This window comes from Hylobates moloch, unplaced genomic scaffold (genome assembly GCF_009828535.3).
Source record: "Hylobates moloch isolate HMO894 unplaced genomic scaffold, HMol_V3 SCAFFOLD_6, whole genome shotgun sequence".
Lineage (NCBI taxonomy): Eukaryota > Metazoa > Chordata > Mammalia > Primates > Hylobatidae > Hylobates > Hylobates moloch.
This window is the reverse complement of record NW_026652281.1, coordinates 18,904,204-18,917,715: the sequence shown is the minus strand read 5'-3', so window position 1 is coordinate 18,917,715 and position 13,512 is coordinate 18,904,204. Positions and strand designations below refer to the sequence as shown.

At 34.7% G+C, this 13,512-nt stretch overlaps 1 protein-coding gene across 1 annotated transcript in view; it reads left to right on the top strand.

The window, feature by feature from the left end:
- ADAMTS19 (ADAM metallopeptidase with thrombospondin type 1 motif 19) overlaps positions 1-13,512 on the top strand; it is a 286,463-nt gene that overhangs the window by 205,612 nt on the left and 67,339 nt on the right. The window contains exon 16 of the mRNA XM_032156524.3: positions 4,226-4,306. Coding sequence (XP_032012415.1) covers positions 4,226-4,306 — 81 coding nt within the window. The remainder of the gene's footprint in view (positions 1-4,225; positions 4,307-13,512) is intronic.

The following is a 13,512-nucleotide window of genomic DNA, read 5'->3' as shown; positions in this document are numbered from 1 at the left end:
AGAAAAAAAATCATGCTATTTTTGTTTAACACCATATTTGCAATTATCAGCATAGTATGTGATCCATTAATATCTGCTAGTTTAATAATGAAATGTTAAATTTGTATAACTTTCAATTTTAAAAATTCTGCATGAGTTATTAATTCTATCACAGGCACCATCTACTTTTGACTTCAGGAATGTTGTATATATTTCTCTTAAGACAATTTTATCGCTATAGTTATGTATTTCCTAGAATTTTCTGAAGGCCATGCAGCCCTGTTTGTCCAGTTGGCCACGTACGTTGTATATATTGTATGAGTAACCCACGTGCAAACACACATGGGTGTTTTCAGTCCCTGTGCTCTATTTAGAGTTTACTAAATCATTTTTGTTGGAGCTGGAAAATAAATTCAAGAGCATTTTCTTTTTTTCCTTAGTACTTTATCATGTCTTCCATTGTAATTTGCCTAGCCAAGTTATAAATTTTTAGAGGAATGAAAGACAAATTACATATTGGCCAGTTGGTGAACTGCATAGTTACCAGTATATGCTAAGAAGAACATGGGCAGAAAATGTTTTATTCTTTGTATAAGAAAATGAAGTATAAGGAGGACATGCTGTAAGAGCTTTTGTGTGTTTGGTTGTTTGCCACAGCAGTGGGATAGTCGTAGTGTTAACTATTTTTTCTATTTTAGGAAATAGTTGCAGTGAATTATAGCAAGAAGTGAACAAGAGAAACAGACAGACCTGGGTTCAAAGCTTGGGTCAGCTAATTACTGACAATACAGTGTTGGAAAGTGTGTTTTTTCCTCTATTTTCTCATCATATTAAATTAGAAGTGTAATATCTACCTTGGAGACTATAATTATGGTTAAAATTAATAATTTCTGTAAAGTGACTATAATGATTAGCACATAGCAGTTTTTCAAAATATGGCATTTGTTACTTCACTGTTGCCATGAAGATGAAGATTGCTATCAACATTTTAAGATGGCTGATTAAAAATAGGATCTCTGGTTATAAAATAGGATGTTACTGTGTGCAAAGTGCACACGAGGATCAAATTACGATATTGACTTCACTGGCTTCATGATCCAACTTCTAAGCTTCTAAGTCAATACACTGTTAATTGTGCCAAATGGCTTATTTACTGAAAGTATTTAACTCCCAGTCATTGGCTTTCTCTCTTCATTTGTGTTTGATTAATATTTTTCTACCTCTCTTCTTGAAAATCAGTCTAACCTGTCCTTTAAGCCATCCCAACTCAGTAATAGAGAATCGCTGTAAATATAACTATAAACGTAGATATAACTATAGCTCTAATGTATAACATACCTCAGAGAGTACTATTAAACTCAAACAAGAATTTGCACATACTACCTCTACTTTCTTATATCTATTCTTCTTTTTTAATATTCTGAAGTTCAACATCTGATCCCAACACTTTGCTGAACTCATTTGCTTGGAGATTAACAGTTATCTCTTGATTGAGACACTCAGAAGACTGTCTTTGGTCACCTTTCTCTTTGATGCCTCATGTTTCACATACAGCTTTTGACAGTTCACCAGCAATTCTTCTTGAGATATTCTCATCCATAGGGGTCCCCCTTCCCAAAACAGATGAGATCTCCTCCTTCTCATGATTCTTTTTTTTTTTTTTTTTTTGAGACAGAGTCTCACTCTGTTACGCAGGCTGGAGTACAGTGGCACAATCTCTGCTCACTGCAACTTCTGCCTCCCGGATTCAAGCGGTTTTTCTGCCTCAGCCTCCTGAGTAGCTGGCACTACAGGCATGCGCCACCATACCCAGCTAATTTTTTGTATTTTTAGTAGAGACGGGGTTTCATCGTGTTAGCCTGGAGATGGTCTCGATCTCCTGACCTCGTGATCTGCCTGCCTCGGCCTCCCAAAGTGCTGGGATTGCAGGCGTTAGCCACTGTGCCCGGCCCCATTCGTCTATTTTCTCAATTTATTTTTATCTCTTTGTTAAAAACTATGACCATCACCAAAGTTAAGGCCTTGACTTCTCTTATTGATTTTCTCCACTTATTTCCATGCCTTACCTTGGTGATTCTGCAAGGATATCTCGCAAAGCTATGTCAATAGCATGACCTTTCTCTAGATTCCAGATGTTACCGAGTTCTTACTGGATGTTTCTACTAGTGTGTTGTACCATTTTGTTAGATACAAATTGCAAAGCCAAATTTATTGAGTTATTACCAAAACTAGATGATTTCTCTCTTGACTTCCATGTTCCTGTAAATGATGCCCCATTCTCACATAACTAAGAATAAAGCATTGTGTTCAATATTTATTATACCCACTTTCTTTTAGTTACTAAGTTCAGAAATTTTTTTCTACAGAGTATCTTCTGGATTTTCTTCCTTAGCCTCCACTACTCCTAGATTTTACCATTAGTGTCCTGACACTGTTACCCACAACTATATCCCTGTTCCTCTTGGATATCACTGTTAGTCAAAGCCTCTCAAAGCCAGGATCCAATTACCAAGGTCCTTGCTATAGAATGTTCGATAGTTTCAAATTCATAAATTCATTCTCCTGGGCATGCATTTAAACTCTTTAATAGAGCCACTCTCTTAAATCTTCTCATTCCATCAGAATTATTTTATTCAAGTGCCACTAACCACACCACATATCCTTTACTCTTCCTTATACATAGTGAACTCATCCTTTTTCTGTATGCATCTGAATGCTACCCATTCTCCAAAGGCAGTTCATCTATTTACTTTTTTGTGAAGCTTTCCTTTATAAATTGTTCTCTCCTTTGAATCATAGTGATTCTGTCTGATGACAGTGTTTCCCAAGTATGAGTAATGTTTAACAAGGAAAAAAAAAATCCTACCTCTGTTAATTAAAAAAGCAGTGAAGCCTTGAAGGTAGTAGCTTAAACAACTCTGGTTTATAATCTTCAGCAGAGAATTAACCACATCATTTTGCATATTACCTTTTTAACGTGATATTTGCCATTGTATTCAATTCATTTATATAAGGTAGTTATGCCTGTCTTTCCAATTAAATTATAAGCTCACTGAGGGCAGAGATCATCTTACCTGACTTCTATGTGCAAATAGCCATTATGCATTTGTTTCCATTTTAATTGCTGCGTATTTTGGTCATGTGAAAAAATGACAGTGCTTTTATGTTTAGCGTTACTGGGAATGGCTTAGTGTTGCTGAAATGCGCAATTCAATAGTTAATTAAATAAACGTTCTTGAATGGAAATTATGATTCTAAAAGCACATGCCACTAATTCCAGCCACTGCCACCAGAGGGGGTATATGCTACCTTTGGGTGTACGCCAAATAGCTCAACAGTCTCAGGAAGATGAATAATTAATAAACAGGAGACAACTCTGGAATTAGCTCTTGTGTCTTTTTTAAAGCTTAGAAGGTAGACTTTTATAAGATACATGGATCTGCACAGAACTACTAAGAACAATATTTTAATATAATTGGAAAATAACTTTAAGCAAAAGTAGGCATCTGTTCTCACTATTCTGCACTACGTGAAACTTGAGTCTGTATTTTTCTGCACATTTTCTCTTATCTCACTTTACCTTATCATTTTATTTCTCTTCAAGCATTATATCCCTAACATCTGCTGAAAAATGTTTCCTGAGAAGCACCTAATCTTGTCTTGGGTTTGGCTCTCTGACATCTTCAGAGATGACCCTAGATTGCTTGGTGCGACCTTACACTTTCTGTCTCCGGCATCGGTTTCAAAACCCTTTGTTAATATTCTCCAGAAAATGCTTGGTCTCTCTTGTCCTGTACTTCAGTACTCCAGGGATTTCGTCCAGGCCTGCTATATTTTCTCCGGCTGTATATTCTTTTTCCCCACACTTTCTAACCTAAAGAAGTTCCCACAACAAAACCTGAGGTTATCTGTTCTATTTCAAGATCCACTGTGTTTCTAACCAGGCTGTTCCACTGGGTTTGTTTTCCCTCCTCACAATTCATAAGGTATCAATGAGATTTTTTTTTGTTGTTTTACATAAAATAAAAGTGCCTGTTTGTCCTCTGTAGTGCTGTAGGCTCAACATCTTTCCAAGAAACTTCACTGGAAATCATGACAGCTTTTATATATAAAAATTTTTCTTTACGTAAGTACTGAAATGTCATAGCAATAACCAAAACCAAAAGGAAAACAAAAGGCAAGTTAATGAAGAAAAGAGATTTTGAAGGAACTTAAGATTTATTTCATGTTTTATTGACTCTTACAGGTTATGTAGAAGTGCTGGTGATACCTGCTGGAGCAAGAAGAATCAAAGTTGTGGAGGAAAAGCCGGCACATAGCTATTTAGGTAACCTGTGTTACAGACACAAAGAAGATCCAAGTACGAGCCCAACACCCTGCCCTGAGAGTTCTATGATGAGGAGGAAGTCAATCTGTTTCTAGTTTTATATCTGAACTTCCCAGGAACTATCTTTTGTCATATCAAGTAGGAATATTTTTCCTTCTCTCCCAAGGACTTCCCAGGAGCAAAAGCAATCTGGTTGTCTGTATGTTTTTGAGGGGTAAAAATTGCTTCCACATGTTAGTCCAAGATAAAAAAACAAAACAAAACAAAAACCTCATTGAATGATTTGGGTATGATTTATATTCATATATATATATTTCATAACTATATTTATTTCACATATATACATACATTCACATATACATATTAATTGCATTTATAAATGAATTTATGTATATATATATATATATATATAATGATCGTTTTGTCAGGAAATCTTGTGGCATTTATGAAGTAATGTTCTACATACTAAAGGACTTGATTTTTTTAATGGAAAAGGGTTCTCCCTCTTGCCTCATTTTAGGAAATCTCACCTATGAAGAAAACATTTTTAAATTTTTAACTATTATGAAAAGTACTGTATCAGTTATTTTAACAGTTTAATTAGGTCAATTCATGATTTTAAATATATGAAAAAATACTAAATTGTCAAAATATATGTGCTCATATGTTAAAGTTTGAATCTAATTAAGTCATGTGAACTTAAGTTTTATCTGGCATCCAGAGATAGAGGGACCTAATATGATTATGTCAGGCAGAAGACTAAATAATTTTCCAGAATTGTAACACTGTGTTTGTATTATCTTTATACACACAAAAAAAGCTCTCAAGCCTATTTTTTTGTAACAAAAATAATGTCCCATTTTTTTTCTTAAATGAGCAATAGTGTTCCAACAAGGAATCCTTTGTACGTAGAAACAACTCAGCTTACGTCATTGTTTCTACGCTGCAGTATCAAAAATACATAATCTACACTCAGATTGAATTTTTTTCAATAGGAGTTGAAGTCTAGGAGTAGAAAAATTTGAGGAAAAGGGACAGTAAAAGGAATTCTTTATCATGTGACACACTCATTACGAATTATTACCATTTGTTCCCAAAATATGCATTGGTATTTAATCTATTTTACCTACTATGGTACAAATAGATCATGTAAGATTTTCAAATACAGATTAAAAGTCCTGATACCCAGTTCTTAGAGACACTGGCCATAATCTAGACAATTTCAATACATTCATTCAATAGCAGACAAGTGGTTATTACACTTGCATGTATGTTTTCTTTTTTTCCAAGCTGGAAAAGAATATAGATATCTCAAATGGAATTTTCTCAATTATACAAAATTCTAAATTATAATATGGGTTTTAGTAACCTGACACATGTGGCTAAATAAGCCAGGCAATACTACGAAGGTGACATCTTCATGCTGTCTCCAATTTCTTACCTCCCAGTCTCTTCAACCAATCCAGTCCTGTTTCCTGTCTCCCTCTACAGTAAATGCCTTTTTTAAGGTCAGCAAATGCCCTCCATGTTGACAAATCCAATGTTACTTGACCTGTAAACAGCATTTAAAACTGTTGACTTCTCCTCATTTTATTAAACACTTATAGGACCACTGTGTGCCCCTTACTGGTCTCTTTTGTGAGGTCTTCAGCCTCTTTATGTTTCCAAATGTTCCCATACTATGGGGTTCAGGCCTGGGTCCTGATCTTTTCTCTGCTATATTCTCTCCCCAGGGAATTACATCTAGCTCTATTGCTCTACATGTTTATTTGATATAAATTATCAAAAGTTTCATAGGTACCTCAGAAATAATAAGTCTGATATAGTTTGGATGTTGTCTCTTCTAAATCTCATTCTGAATTCTGATCCTCAATATTGGAGGTGGTGCCTGGTGGGAGGTGACTGGATCATGGGGACGGATTTTTCACAAATGGTTTAGCACCATCCTCTTGGTGCTGTCCTCATGATAGTGATTTCATGTGACATCTGGTTACTTAAAAGTATGTGGCACGTACCCCCCACCCTCCTGCCCCTTGCTCCCTCTCTCCCTGTGTGAGAGGCCTGCTCCACCTGCACTTTCTGCCATGATTGTAAGCTTCCTGACACCCTCATCAGAAGCCAAACAGATGGCAGCACCACACTTCCTATATAGCCCACAGAACCGAGAGCCAATTAAATCTATTTTCTTTATAAACTACCCAGTCCCAGGTGTTTCATGATATCAGTGCAAGAACAGCCTAACAGAAAGTCCAAAATCAAAAGTCCAAATAAAAAATTGGATTTCCAGTCCATGCTAAAACCTCTTCTTCCTTTGGTCTTCTCCATTACAGTGAATGTCACTGCATTAGTGTCCTATGCCTACTGTAACAATTACTGCAAACTTGGTTACTTAAAACAACGAAAATGTATTCCCTCATAGTTCTGCAGGCCAGAAGTCCAAAATCAGTTTCACTGCACCAAAAATCAGTGTTTGCAATGTTACACTATCTCTGGAGACTCTAGGAGAACATCCATTCCCTGCCTTTTCCAATTCTAGTGGCTGCCAGCATTCCTTCGCCTGTGGCCTTGTCACTCCATTGTCTACCTGCATGGTCTCATTGCCTTCTCCTTTCCTTCTGTGTTCAAATTTTCCTCTTCTTCTCTCTTATAAGGACACATGTTATTGTATTTAAGGCCTACCTGGATAATTCAGGATAATCTCCCATCTCAGGATCTGCAACTTAATATCTGTAATTTTTTTAATGTGCCATAGAAGGTAATTATCTAGTTTGTTTGTGCTGCTATAAAAATACCATAGATTAGGTAGCTTATAAACAACAGAAATGTATTGCTCATAGTTCTGGAGGCCAGGAAGTCCAAGATCAAGGCACTAATAGATTTGGTGCCCTTTAAGGGCTCATTTCCTGATTTATAGATGGCATCTTCTCGCTATGTCCTCACATGGTGGAAGGAGTGAGCTAGCTCTCTGGGATAAGGACACTAATCCCAATTATAAGGGCAGAGCTCTTATGACCTAATCACCTCTCAGAAGACTTCACCTTCTAATGCTTCTAATTCTAACTTGAGGTTAGGATTTCAACATATAAATTATGGGGGGAGAACACAAATATTCAGACCATAGCAGTAGCATTCATAGATTCCAAGGATTAAGATGTGGGTATCTTTTTCCCCCTCAACATATTTTTTATTGTGGTAAACTATATATCACATAAAATGTACCATCATAGCTATTTTTAAGTGTCAAGTTGTTAATTCAGTCGCATTAACTACATTTACATTTCAATGAAATCTTTTGAAGGAAGAATACAAAAACCCATTTTAAAATTCATATGAAATTTTACATACAGAAGTGACCCTGAATAGTCAAACCAATCTTGAAAAAGAACAAAGCTGGAGGATGCAGACTTTCTGGTTGCAAAACTTCCTACAAAGCTACAGTAATTAAAACAATATGATCCTGGCATAAAGACAGACATCTAAACCAATGCAAAAGAATAGAAAGTCCAGGAATATATATATATACGTATATATACACTGGTTAAAGAGTGTGTTGTTTAATTTCTACAAATTTGTGCATTTTCTGTTTGTTTTTGATTTCTAACCTCATTCCTTTGTGGTCAGAGAAGATATTTTGTATGATATTTACCTTTTAAATATCATATATATGTTCAAATGATTTTCAACAAGGGTACCAACACCATTCAACTGAGAAAGGACAGTCTTTTTCTCCAGTGATGCTGGGAAATCTAGATATCCACATGCAAAAAAATGAAGTTGGACCTTTACCTAAAACCACATAAAAAAGCTTTTTTGTCCAGGGCTTTTGATTTTTGATTACTGATTTAATCTCCTTGCTAATTATAGGTTTATTTATGATTTCTCTTTCTTCATGATTCAGTTTTGGTAGGTTTTGTTTTGGGAAATTTCTACATTTCATCTAGGTTATCTAATTTATGGTCCTACACTTGTTTATAGTACTCTCATAATCCTTTTTATTTCTGTAGCATTGATTATAACATCCTCACTTTCATTTCTGATTTTAGTAATTTGAGTCTTTTCTTTTGTTCCCTTAGTCAGTCTAGCTAAAGACTTGTTAATTTTGTTGATCTTTTCAAAGAACTGTCTTTTAGTTTTGTTGATTTTTCTGTATTGTTTTCTATTCTCCATTTCACTTATCTCTAATATTTGCTTTCTTCTACTAGTTTGGGATTCAGTTTGTTGTTTTTCCAGTTCCTTACATGGTTAAGTTTTGTTGTTAATTTGAGATCTTTCTTCTTTTTTAATATAAGGGTTTATACATTTTCTCCCTAGAAAAATCTTTGCTGTGTCCCATAAGATTTGGCTTTGGTATGTTGAGTTTTCATTTGTCTCCAGATAATTTCCAATTCCCCATGTGATTTTTTTTTCATTGTTAGACTGATTAAAGAGTGTGTTGTTTAATTTCTACAAATTTGTGCATTTTCTGTTTGTTTTTGATTTCTAACCTCATTCCTTTGTGGTCAGAGAAGATATTTTGTATGATATTTACCTTTTAAGAACATAGATATTTTTGGGGGGGAGTGTTATTCAGCTCATCATATTCACTAATTTATATCCAGTAGTTCATGTCAAAACTGACAGTCCTCCTTGATCCTTCACTTTCTTTACTGCTCTAATGTGATGCATCAGGAAATCATTTCAGTTACTCAGAATTATTACTTTTTCTCCGTATACACTGACCTCTAACCAAGCCACTCTGTATTACATTGTCCTGCTTTTTTTTTTTCTGTATTGTGCTTATCCTTGTCTGAATTTTTTATTTGTTTAAATTCTTGCTTTTCTAATGTCAATCTCCATTGTTAATTCTTGAAGGCATTTTGTTCTTTTGTCTACAACATCTAAATCAAAGTCTGGCACACAGGAAATTATAGACTTTTTGAGTGTATTTAAGAAAAAGATGTATGACAGTTAGTTAGTATATGCCAGTGCATTACATACGTCCATAAATCCTCAGAATACCTCTCTGAAGTAGGCATTATTAATTTCCCAATTTCTAAAATCTGGTAATAGAATAACAGAAACTTTAAGTTTCTTGCCCAAGGTTACACATCTAAGAAGCTGTGAATCTAGATTTGAACCCGAGGCGTCCGGGGATAGCATCTGGGTTCTTAGGCACTGAACCATGCTGCCCCCTTTTTAGTTTTATTATTTTAAGTAATTGTCGTCCATGCAACACTTGTGATTTTAAAAAGTACATGTCATATGTGAACACATTTTCTTTAAACTTCTCCCATATAACCTCTTTTTCCCCCTTTTAAACCAGGGTGATCAACTGATTGTATAGAATTAACTCAGAAGGGTATAAATCATGAAATGACTGTTTTCTTCTCTACTCACTGTCTCCAATTCTACTAAATCCCATCATTTTTCTCTGTTAGTGACCTCTAAACATAAGTCTCCAATCACTCTTTGTTTTTAAAAGACCATTCAGTTTAAAAGTTGAATCACATATCTGTCTCAGTTAGTTATTGTAAATTCTCCTTGTGCTTATCCTTCGGCCTAAGTGAGCAGGGTCTTTTACTCGTAGAAAGAAACACCATCTATGCCCCTAAACAGAATGAATGCTGCTCTGGAGATTAAATCAACGTTGAAAATACTAGTAATATGTTACCATGTTTATTCAAGAACACATTTCCTTACTTGCTGACTCAGAAAAAAAATAATTCACCTCGGATGAATCAGAGGAAGGGTGCCTTGGAGCACACATTCTTGGAGGCAAAGAGACTGGTTGCATAAACCTAGCTAGAGAATAGAAATAGGAAACACCCAGTAGCTTCCAGAGACATTGAAGAAGTTGAACTGATGGAACTTGCTGAAAAATAGATGTAGGATAAAAATTCAAGGATGACTTCTAGGTTTCTAGCAAGTAATAGTAACACTAATGTAGGACACATAGATGAGGGGCAAATTTGGAGTAAAGAAGAAATGACACTGTGTTAAAATCACAGATTTCAGGCCTACAGACTTGGCAAATAGATGCATTTCATAAATCACGTTCCCTAAAGGCTCCTTTGGGCATAGGAAGGAAGTCATTGGAAATATTCATCTTGAAATAGCTTTAGCAAAAAGAAAAGAAAATAGAACCTTGGCAAACTGATTATTCTTAAAGAAATTAACCTGTCTACATCAAACTATATATTATTTTATAGAGATAATTAATCCCTTCCCAATACAATTATTGTTTTTCATCATTCCTTCTTTAAACTGTATTAATTGCAATTATTATTTGCTTTTCTGAAGATTGTGACATTATTGTCTTGTTAGTAATTTATCAAGAAGCCTAAAATGGAAAATACTTCAGATAGACGTATGTTATATCTTTGCAAAATCATTGCATCTCATGAGTTTTTAAAAAAATCTCAAAAAGGTCTTATGGGTCTACTTACCTTCCATGCAGTTTTGTATATAAGGCACTATGGACAACTTCTCACTAAAGAAAAAATTAAAATGAGCAAAATTCAACAGAAAAAAATACTTTTTATAAAGTACCTGTCATTTAGTCTCTTTGGGCTGCTATGACAAAGTGCCATGGACTTCGTGGCTTATAAACAACAGAAATTTATTTCTCACAGTTCTGGAGGCCAGAAGTGTGAGATCAAGGGTGCCAGCATGGTGGGCTTCTGGTGAGGGCCCTCCTTCTGAATTGCATACTGCCAACTTCTAGCTGTGTCTTCACATGGCAGAGAGAGAGGAAACAAGCTCTCTTGGGACTCTTATAAGAACACTAATCTCATTCATGAAAACTTCACTCTCGTGACCTCATCTAATCCTAATTACCTCCCAAAGACTCCACCTACTAATAAGATCACATTAGGGGGTACGGTTTTAACATGAATTTAGGGGGAGGGCACCAATGTTTAATCCTTAACACCTCTGAACTGGAAAGAAATTAAAGAACCCTTAGATACCAAAAACAAAGTAGGAACAGGAAGCCAGAGAATTAAGCTGACTCTAAAGACCCACCTATACTTGGTTTTGGTAAGCAGGTGTAGCCTTTGAGAGCCACAGGGACTCTGTGGACAGAAAACAAAACCAAAGGCCTTTACAAAGTGGGAGCTCTAGTAGGAGAGCCCTGCATAAAGCAAGAACACTAAAGAACTACAACTTCACTGTGGTAGAGAGATAGAAATTGCACCACAAAAGGTGGAAGAAAGAAAATGTATCTATATTAACCTTAGTACTAAGTGGAAGTAGAAAAATCAATTTTCCTGAGAATTTATAAGGCAAATCAAACCCTTATATGGGTTTGCAGCACCAATTTACCTTAACTGTAAAGTTCAGGGCTCTCAAAAGACTTATGTGGTTACTAAGTTGGTTGGCATGTGCAAGTACAAATCTACACACACACACACACACAAATATATACATATATGGCTATTAAGATATTCTTATATATGTTATATATATATGGCTATTCAGATATTCTTCTTTCTGTGTCAATTTGGGTAACTTATCTTTAAGAAATTAATTCATTTCCCTTACCTTGTCAATTTCATTGGTTTAAACTTGTTTATAATATTTCCTTATTATACTATAATACCTATAAGAACAATATTTTGTCTCTTATTTCTAGTATTTTTAGTTTATGTCTATTTTTCTTAGATAAAGTTTTATCAGTTATTTGATCTTTTCAAATAACCAACTCTTGGTGTTAATGATTACCTCTCTTGTTAATTTACTTCTATTTAACTGACTTCTGCCCTTTATTAGTTTCTTGCTTCTATTTGCATTGGGTTTATATTTATTTTTTCTACTATTTTAAGGTAGAAACTTAGATCATGAACTTTATTGCTTTCTTCTTTGCTAATGTGACAATTTAAAGCTATAGGATTCCCTCTAACCACTGCTTTAGTTTTATCCCACAATATATTCTTAGTTCAAAAGATTTTCATATTAGCACCATGATTTCTACTTTGATTCATGAGTTACTTATAAATGGATTGTTTAATTTCCAAATATTTTTAGTTTTTAAAATAGATATATTGTTATTGATTTTTAGTTTAAATCTGTTCTGGTAAGAGAATATATTCAGTGTAATTTCAATTTTGAGACCTCTTTTATAACTTATGGCATCTATTGACCAATGACCCATTTATACCTGAAAAAATTTGTGTTCTATTAATACAATTGCTGAGTACAATCTCTAAATATCAGTTAGTTTTATTTGGTTCCAGTCTTCTATATTCTTACTGATACTCGATCTTTTTTTCAGTTAAGGAAAATATTGAAATTTTCAACTAAAATTGTGGATTTTTCTCTCTTTTCAATTATGTCAGTTTTGCTTCATGCATTTTGATACCTTAGCATACACCTAGGATTGTTAAGTCTACTTAACAAATGTTATGTCATTTTAAAATTTAAGTTTAATTAATTTTAATTTAAATGACCTTTAAAAACACGTCTTTTTTTAAATCTCAAAATATTTCTTGCCCTTGTCCATGGTATCCATTAATAATATGGCCATTGGCCAGGGACAGTAACTCACGCCTGTAATGCCAGCACTTTGGGAGGCTGAGGTGGGCGGATCACCTGACGTCAGGAGTTCAAGACCAGCCTGACTAATATGATAAAACCCTGTCTCTACTACAAATACAAAAGTTAGCCTGGCGTGGTGGCATGCCCCTGTAATCCCAGCTACTCAGGGGGCTGAGACAGGAGAATCACTTGAACCTGGGAGGCGGAAGTTGCAATGAACTGAGATCACACCATTGCACTCCAGCCTAGGCAACAAGAACGAAACTCCATCTCAAAAAAAAAAAAAACCATTAAATCCATTTTTTTAATATTTAGTGTTGCATGCTACATCTTTTTCCATTCTTTTATTTTAACCTATGTATTTTTAAAGCTCTTTGAATACTGTGAGATTTTTCCTTTTCTTTAGCCTGACAATCTCTCTTTTAACCAATGTCCTCAGTCCACTTAAACATAATATAATTTTGGCCATACTGAATTTGTTTTCTGTTTGTTCCATCTCTTCTTAATTCCTTTGTGTCTTTTTCTCTGGCTTCTGTTGGATTGAGTATACTTTTTACTATTCCAGTGTCTTCTTTACTTGCTTATTAGCTATAATTCTTGCTTTATATTTTTAATGGATTATCTAGCATTTACAGTATGTATTTTTAACTTATTACAGCCTCCTTCCAAATTATTTATACTACTTTATATAT